The 9,811-nt window shown below is 46.1% G+C and overlaps 1 protein-coding gene across 1 annotated transcript in view; it reads right to left on the reverse strand.

The window, feature by feature from the left end:
* flt4 (fms related receptor tyrosine kinase 4) overlaps positions 1-9,811 on the reverse strand; it is a 217,216-nt gene that overhangs the window by 36,709 nt on the left and 170,696 nt on the right. Inside the window, exons 16-19 of the mRNA XM_071412054.1 lie at positions 9,220-9,351; positions 3,281-3,387; positions 2,826-2,961; positions 33-137 (exon numbers count right to left, since the gene is read on the reverse strand). Coding sequence (XP_071268155.1) covers positions 33-137; positions 2,826-2,961; positions 3,281-3,387; positions 9,220-9,351 — 480 coding nt within the window. The remainder of the gene's footprint in view (positions 1-32; positions 138-2,825; positions 2,962-3,280; positions 3,388-9,219; positions 9,352-9,811) is intronic.

Raw genomic sequence — 9,811 nt, forward strand, 5'->3', positions numbered from 1 at the left:
AGACAGACAGGCAGGCAGACAGGCACACACACCTTTCAACATCTTCACCGCCACAGTGTCCAGGTTGCTGTTCTTGCTGATGCCAAAGATGGAGGCCTCGATGACCTTCCCAAACGCTCCATGACCCAACACCTTCCCTGAGAGAGAGAGAGAGAGAGAGAGAGAGAGAGAGAGAGAGAGAGAGAGAGAGAGAGAGAGAGAGAGAGAGAGAGAGAGAGAGAGAGAGAGGAAGGGAGAGAGAGAGAGTAAGAGAGAGAGAGATGAAGCGATAGAGAGAGAGAGAGAGAGAGAGAGAGAGAGAGAGAGAGAGAGAGAGAGAGAGAGAGAGAGAGAGAGAGAGAGAGAGAGAGAGAGAGAGAGAGAGAGAGAGAGAGAGAGAGAGAGAGAGAGAGAGAGAGAGAGAGAGAGAGAGAGAGAGAGAGAGAGAGACAGAGACAGAGACAGAGAGAATTAGAGAAACCAGATGTGTTTCTAATTCTAAAAGTAGAGACTTTTTTGATTTATCTGCTGGTCTGGTTCACTGATCCTAAAGTCCCTCCAGACTGCAACATCTGCTCTCTCTGTTTATTATCTATGCATAGTAACTTCACCCCTTCCTACATGTACAAATTACCTCCACTAACCTGTACCCCTGCACATTGACTCGGTACCGGTACCCCCTGTATATAGCCTCATTACTAACCTGTACCCCTGCACATTGACTCGGTTCCTTTAACTGCATTGGTGGTTAAGGGCTTGTAAGTAAGTAAACATTTCACTGTAAGGTCTACTACACTTGTTGTATTCAACGCATGTGACGAATACAATTTGATTTGATTTGATTTGAGTCAAATGTAAATGTATAAATGAAAAAGTTAGAATGTAACAGGATTGTAATTCCAATGGCCAAAGGGACAAACAACAGGGTTGTCATCCATCACGCTGGAGGGACCCAGACTGTGTGTGTGTGTGTGTGTGTGTGTGTGTGTGTGTGTGTGTGTGTGTGTGTGTGTGTGTGTGTGTGTGTGTGTGTGTGTGTGTGTGTGTGTGTGTGTGTGTGTGTGTGTGTGTGTGTGTGTGTGTGTGTGTGTGTGTGTGTGTGTGTGTGTGTGTGTGTGTGTGTGTGTGTGTGTGTGTGTGTGTGTGTGTGTGTGTGTGTGTGTGTGTGTGTGTGTGTGTGTTACAGAGCACTGAACAGAGAGTGAACCAGCATCAAACACCATCATCATTACCACTGACTGCTACCCAAACCATCATCATCATCATCATCATCATCATCAGTAGCAATCTGGGCTCCAGACCCATTCAACAGGAACGGAGGAAACCAGAAAGTAGCATTCATTAGTTTGGTTGATTCTTTCTGCTAACTCATTCATTAGTTTGGTTGATTCTTTCTGCTAACTCATTCATTAGTTTGGTTGATTCTTTCTGCTAACTCATTCATTAGTTTGGTTGATTCTTTCTGCTAACTCATTCATTAGTTTGGTTGATTCTTTCTGCTAACTCATTCATTAGTTTGGTTGATTCTTTCTGCTAACTCATTCATTAGTTTGGTTGATTCTTTCTGCTAACTCATTCATTAGTTTGGTTGATTCTTTCTGCTAACTCATTCATTAGTTTGGTTGATTCTTTCTGCTAACTCATTCATTAGTTTGGTTGATTCTTTCTGCTAACTCATTCATTAGTTTGGTTATTCTTTCATTCCTCCATATGCTCCGTCCCTCCCTCTATCCCTCCCTCTCTCTATCCCTCTCTCTATCCCTCCCTCCCTCTATCCCTGCCTCTCTCTATCCCTCCCTCCCTCTATCCCTGCCTCTCTCTATCCCTCCCTCCCTCTATCCCTCCCTCCCTCTATCCCTGCCTCTCTCTATCCCTGCCTCTCTCTATCCCTCCCTCTCTCTATCCCTCCCTCTATCCCTCCCTCCCTCTATCCCTGCCTCTCTCTATCCCTCCCTCCCTCTATCCCTCCCTCCCTCTATCCCTGCCTCTCTCTATCCCTGCCTCTCTCTATCCCTCCCTCTCTCTATCCCTCCCTCTATCCCTCCCTCCCTCTATCCCTGCCTCCCTCTATCCCTCCCTCTCTCTATCTATCCCTGCCTCTCTCTATCCCTCCCTCTCTCTATCCCTGCCTCTCTCTATCCCTCTCTCTATCCCTCTATCCCTCCCTCTATCCCTCCCTCCCTCTATCCCTCCCTCCCTCTATCCCTGCCTCTCTCTATCCCTCCCTCTCTCTATCCCTGCCTCTCTCTATCCCTCCCTCTCTCTATCCCTGCCTCTCTCTATCCCTGCCTCTCTCTATCCCTCCCTCTATCCCTCCCTCTCTCTATCCCTCCCTCTCTCTATCCCTCCCTCTCTCTATCCCTGCCTCCCTCTATCCCTCCCTCCCTCTATCCCTGCCTCTCTCTATCCCTCCCTCCTTCTATCCCTCCCTCCCTCTATCCCTGCCTCTCTCTATCCCTCCCTCTCTCTATCCCTCCCTCTCTCTATCCCTGCCTCTCTCTATCCCTCCCTCTCTCTATCCCTGCCTCTCTCTATCCCTGCCTCTCTCTATCCCTCCCTCTCTCTATCCCTCCCTCTCTCTATCCCTCCCTCTCTCTATCCCCCCCTCACTGCTGGGGTGGCAGGTACCCCAGTGGTTAGAGCATTGGGCCAGTAACCGAAAGGTTACTGGATCGAATCCCTGAGTTGACAAAGTAAAAATCTGTCGTTCCGCCCCTGAGCAAGGCAGTTAACCCACTGTTCCCTGGGCACTGTGGATGTCGATTAAGGCAGCCCCCCCCACACCTCTCTGATTCAGAGGGGGTTTTGTTAAAAATATCCCTCTTTATCTATCTATCTCTTCTTACCTAGTCGTAGTTTGTCCACAGATATCTCCCACTGGGAGGAGTCGTACGAGAGGTATTCAAACTGCTCATCCAGAGGAACCTCCCCTGGGTCCATTATGATGGACAGATAGCCTGTCTTTATGTCTGCTGGGTTCACCTGGAGAGAGAGAGAGAGAGAGAGACAGAGAGAGAGACAGAGAGGTTCAGTGAAACATGGCCACATTGATGTTGAACATCTCTGTTAGATGTACGTGTCGAACCAAACATCTGTGTTAGATCGTAGACATACTGACTTTGATATTTCACATAGAGACTTGGGGTATTTGCACCTTGCCTCCTTTAGCCATGTGACTAAAGAGCTGAGGGAGATGTTACAGAGGTGAGGTCAGAGTTCACAGTCACTCTGATTGGAGGAGATCAATGATGTCTTAGAACAGAGAGAGCCTATAGGGAGTTCACAGGGTGTGTGTTCTGACCCGTTTGACGTTGCAGAAGATGAGGATGAGTAGAGCACAGAAGAACACAGCGATGACACCCGTCCCGATCAGAATCACGATCTCCACGTTAGCCCTGTCACTGGAACCTGGAGGGATAAACAACAACAATATCAGCCCTGTCACTGGAACCTGGGATAAACAACAACAATATCAGCCCTGTCACTGGAACCTGGAGGGATAAACAACAACAATATTAGACCTGTCACTGGAACCTGGGATAAACAACAACAATATCAGCCCTGTCACTGGAACCTGGAGGGATAAACAACAACAATATCAGCCCTGTCACTGGAACCTGGAGGGATAAACAACAACAATATCAGCCCTGTCACTGGAACCTGGAGGGATAAACAACAACAATATCAGCCCTGTCACTGGAACCTGGAGGGATAAACAACAACAATATCAGCCCTGTCACTGGAACCTGGTGGGATAAACAACAACAATATCAGCCCTGTCACTGGAACCTGGTGAGATAAACAACAACAATATTAGACCTGTCACTGGAACCTGGAGGGATAAACAACAACAATATCAGCCCTGTCACTGGAACCTGGAGGGATAAACAACAACAATATCAGCCCTGTCACTGGAACCTGGAGGGATAAACAACAACAATATCAGCCCTGTCACTGGAACCTGGAGGGATAAACAACAACAATATCAGCCCTGTCACTGGAACCTGGTGAGATAAACAACAACAATATTAGACCTGTCACTGAAACCTGGGATAAACAACAACAATATCAGCCCTGTCACTGGAACCTGGAGGGATAAACAACAACAATATCAGCCCTGTCACTGGAACCTGGAGGGATAAACAACAACAATATCAGCCCTGTCACTGGAACCTGGTGGGATAAACAACAACAATATCAGCCCTGTCACTGGAACCTGGTGAGATAAACAACAACAATATTAGACCTGTCACTGGAACCTGGAGGGATAAACAACAACAATATCAGCCCTGTCACTGGAACCTGGGATAAACAACAACAATATCAGCCCTGTCACTGGAACCTGGGATAAACAACAACAATATCAGCCCTGTCACTGGAACCTGGGATAAACAACAACAATATTAGACCTGTCACTGGAACCTGGTGAGATAAACAACAACAATATCAGCCCTGTCACTGGAACCTGGAGGGATAAACAACAACAATATTAGCCCTGTCACTGGAACCTGGTGAGATAAACAACAACAATATCAGCCCTGTCACTGGAACCTGGGATAAACAACAACAATATCAGCCCTGTCACTGGAACCTGGGATAAACAACAACAATATCAGCCCTGTCACTGGAACCTGGAGAGATAAACAACAACAATATCAGCCCTGTCACTGGAACCTGGAGGGATAAACAACAACAATATCAGCCCTGTCACTGGAACCTGGGATAAACAACAACAATATCAGCCCTGTCACTGGAACCTGGGATAAACAACAACAATATCAGCCCTGTCACTGGAACCTGGTGAGATAAACAACAAAAATATCAGCCCTGTCACTGGAACCTGGGATAAACAACAACAATATTAGACCTGTCACTGGAACCTGGTGAGATAAACAACAACAATATCAGCCCTGTCACTGGAACCTGGTGAGATAAACAACAACAATATCAGCCCTGTCACTGGAACCTGGTGAGATAAACAACAACAATATCAGCCCTGTCACTGGAACCTGGAGGGATAAACAACAACAACATCAGACCTGTCACTGGAACCTGGAGGGATAAACAACAACAATATTAGACCTGTCACTGGAACCTGGTGAGATAAACAACAACAATATCAGCCCTGTCACTGGAACCTGGAGGGATAAACAACAACAATATCAGCCCTGTCACTGGAACCTGGAGGGATAAACAACAACAATATCAGCCCTGTCACTGGAACCTGGGATAAACAACAACAATATCAGCCCTGTCACTGGAACCTGGAGGGATAAACAACAACAATATTAGCCCTGTCACTGGAACCTGGTGAGATAAACAACAACAATATCAGCCCTGTCACTGGAACCTGGTGAGATAAACAACAACAATATTAGACCTGTCACTGGAACCTGGAGGGATAAACAACAACAATATCAGCCCTGTCACTGGAACCTGGAGGGATAAACAACAACAATATCAGCCCTGTCACTGGAACCTGGAGGGATAAACAACAACAATATCAGCCCTGTCACTGGAACCTGGAGGGATAAACAACAACAATATCAGCCCTGTCACTGGAACCTGGTGAGATAAACAACAACAATATTAGACCTGTCACTGGAACCTGGAGGGATAAACAACAACAATATCAGCCCTGTCACTGGAACCTGGGATAAACAACAACAATATCAGCCCTGTCACTGGAACCTGGAGGGATAAACAACAACAATATTAGACCTGTCACTGGAACCTGGTGAGATAAACAACAACAATATCAGCCCTGTCACTGGAACCTGGAGGGATAAACAACAACAATATCAGCCCTGTCACTGGAACCTGGGATAAACAACAACAATATCAGCCCTGTCACTGGAACCTGGAGGGATAAACAACAACAATATTAGCCCTGTCACTGGAACCTGGTGAGATAAACAACAACAATATCAGCCCTGTCACTGGAACCTGGTGAGATAAACAACAACAATATTAGACCTGTCACTGGAACCTGGAGGGATAAACAACAACAATATCAGCCCTGTCACTGGAACCTGGAGGGATAAACAACAACAATATCAGCCCTGTCACTGGAACCTGGAGGGATAAACAACAACAATATCAGCCCTGTCACTGGAACCTGGAGAGATAAACAACAACAATATCAGCCCTGTCACTGGAACCTGGTGAGATAAACAACAACAATATTAGACCTGTCACTGGAACCTGGAGGGATAAACAACAACAATATCAGCCCTGTCACTGGAACCTGGGATAAACAACAACAATATCAGCCCTGTCACTGGAACCTGGGATAAACAACAACAATATCAGCCCTGTCACTGGAACCTGGTGGGATAAACAACAATAATATCAGCCCTGTCACTGGAACCTGGAGGGATAAACAACAACAATATCAGCCCTGTCACTGGAACCTGGGATAAACAACAACAATATCAGCCCTGTCACTGGAACCTGGGATAAACAACAACAATATCAGCCCTGTCACTGGAACCTGGGATAAACAACAACAATATCAGCCCTGTCACTGGAACCTGGGATAAACAACAACAATATCAGCCCTGTCACTGGAACCTGGGATAAACAACAACAATATCAGCCCTGTCACTGGAACCTGGTGGGATAAACAACAATAATATCAGCCCTGTCACTGGAACCTGGAGGGATAAACAACAACAATATCAGCCCTGTCACTGGAACCTGGGATAAACAACAACAATATCAGCCCTGTCACTGGAACCTGGTGGGATAAACAACAACAATATCAGCCCTGTCACTGGAACCTGGGATAAACAACAACAATATCAGCCCTGTCACTGGAACCTGGTGGGATAAACAACAACAATATCAGCCCTGTCACTGGAACCTGGACCATCTAGACCATCTGGACCATCTATACCATCTGGACCTGCTATACCATCTGGACCATCTATACCATCTATACCATCTGGACCTGCTATACCATCTATACCATCTGGACCATCTATACCATCTGGACCTGCTATACCATCTGGACCATCTATACCATCTATACCATCTGGACCTGCTATACCATCTGGACCATCTATACCATCTATACCATCTGGACCTGCTATACCATCTATACCATCTGGACCATCTATACCATCTGGACCATCTATACCATCTGGACCATCTATACCATCTCGACCATCTATACCATCTATACCATCTGGACCGTCTATACCATCTGGACCATCTATACCATCTATACCATCTGGACCATCTATACCATCTGGACCGTCTATACCATCTGGACCATCTATACCATCTGGACCATCTATACCATCTGGACCATCTATACCATCTGGACCATCTATACCATCTGGACCATCTATACCATCTGGACCATCTATACCATCTGGACCTGCTATACCATCTGGACCATCTATACCATCTATACCATCTGGACCTGCTATACCATCTATACCATCTGGACCATCTATACCATCTATACCATCTATACCATCTGGACCGTCTATACCATCTGGACCATCTATACCATCTATACCATCTGGACCATCTATACCATCTGGACCATCTATACCATCTATACCATCTGGACCATCTATACCATCTGGACCATCTATACCATCTATACCATCTGGACCATCTATACCATCTGGACCATCTATACCATCTGGACCATCTATACCATCTGGACCATCTATACCATCTATACCATCTGGACCGTCTATACCATCTGGACCATCTATACCATCTATACCATCTGGACCTGCTATACCATCTATACCATCTGGACCTGCTATACCATCTATACCATCTGGACCTGCTATACCATCTATACCATCTGGACCTGCTATACCATCTATACCATATGGACCTGCTATACCATCTATACCATCTGGACCTGCTATACCATCTATACCATATGGACCTGCTATACCATCTATACCATATGGACCTGCTATACCATCTATACCATATGGACCTGCTATACCATCTATACCATATGGACCTGCTATACCATCTATACCATATGGACCTGCTATACCATCTATACCATCTGGACCTGCTATACCATCTATACCATCTGGACCTGCTATACCATCTATACCATCTATACCATATGGACCTGCTATACCATCTATACCATCTGGACCGTCTATACCATCTGGACCTGCTATACCATCTATACCATATGGACCTGCTATACCATCTATACCATCTGGACCTACTATACCATCTATACCATATGGACCTGCTATACCATCTATACCATATGGACCTGCTATACCATCTATACCATATGGACCTGCTATACCATCTATACCATATGGACCTGCTATACCATCTATACCATATGGACCTGCTATACCATCTATACCATCTGGACCTGCTATACCATCTATACCATCTGGACCTGCTATACCATCTATACCATCTATACCATATGGACCTGCTATACCATCTATACCATCTGGACCTGCTATACCATCTATACCATCTATACCATATGGACCTGCTATACCATCTATACCATCTGGACCTGCTATACCATCTATACCATCTGGACCTGCTATACCATCTATACCATCTGGACCGTCTATACCATCTATACCATCTGGACCTGCTATACCATCTATACCATCTGGACCTGCTATACCATCTATACCATATGGACCTGCTATACCATCTATACCATCTGGACCTGCTATACCATCTATACCATCTGGACCGTCTATACCATCTATACCATCTGGACCTGCTATACCATCTATACCATTTAGACCATCTGTACCATCTAGACCTGCTATACCATCTGCAAAAATGTGTACACAACTAATTAACTTTGATTTAGCTGTTTTAATAAACAGAAGGAAGCAGAGAAGAAGATTAGAGAGGAAAATAGAAGGAAGCTATTGTTGGAGACAGATGAAGGTGTGGAGGCAGGAGTGTGTGTATGTGTGTGTGTCTGAAGGCTGTGTGTGTGTGTGTGTGTGTCTGAAGGCTGTGTGTGTGTGTGTGTGTGTGTGTGTCTGAAGGCTGTGTGTGTGTGTGTGTGTCTGAAGGCTGTGTGTGTGTGTGTGTGTGTGTGTGTGTGTGTGTGTGTGTGTGTGTGTGTGTGTGTGTGTGTGTGTGTGTGTGTGTGTGTGTCTGAAGGCTGTGTGTGTGTGTGTGTGTGTCTGAAGGCTGTGTGTGTGTGTCTGAAGGCTGTGTGTGTGTGTGTCTGAAGGCTGTGTGTGTGTGTTCCTGTCTCACCCAGCACTGTGACGGCAGCGGAGGAGTGTATGCAGCCTCTCTGATTACAGGCGGTGCAGGTGTAGAGACCGGCGTCCTCTTCTCTGACACGCTGGATACTCAAAGTCCTGTTGGCGTCCTGCAGCTGAAGTCCTACACACACACACACACACACACACACACACACACACACACACACACACACACACACACACACACACACACACACACACACACACACACACACACACACACACACACACACACACACACACACACACACACACACACACACACACACACACACACACAGATTTCAATCACTGACACAAACACACACGTAGGCGTGCACTTGCGCACACACACACCACTCTGACAAACACACACACACACCACTCTGACAAACACACACACACACACCACTCTGACAAACACACATACACTCAACTAGTCTTGCTTGTCTGCTAACCTGACAGCTACTCAGATTGATCCTACTGTCAAGCCCAGCCAATCCTCACTCCCTCCCTCCTTCTCCCTCCCTTTCGTTTCCCTCTCTATACACGCCATCTCTCATTCTCTCCACATTTCATGTATTTAATGTCTCCAAAGTACA

Source organism: Salvelinus alpinus, chromosome 7 (assembly GCF_045679555.1).
Source record: "Salvelinus alpinus chromosome 7, SLU_Salpinus.1, whole genome shotgun sequence".
Classification (NCBI taxonomy): domain Eukaryota; kingdom Metazoa; phylum Chordata; class Actinopteri; order Salmoniformes; family Salmonidae; genus Salvelinus; species Salvelinus alpinus.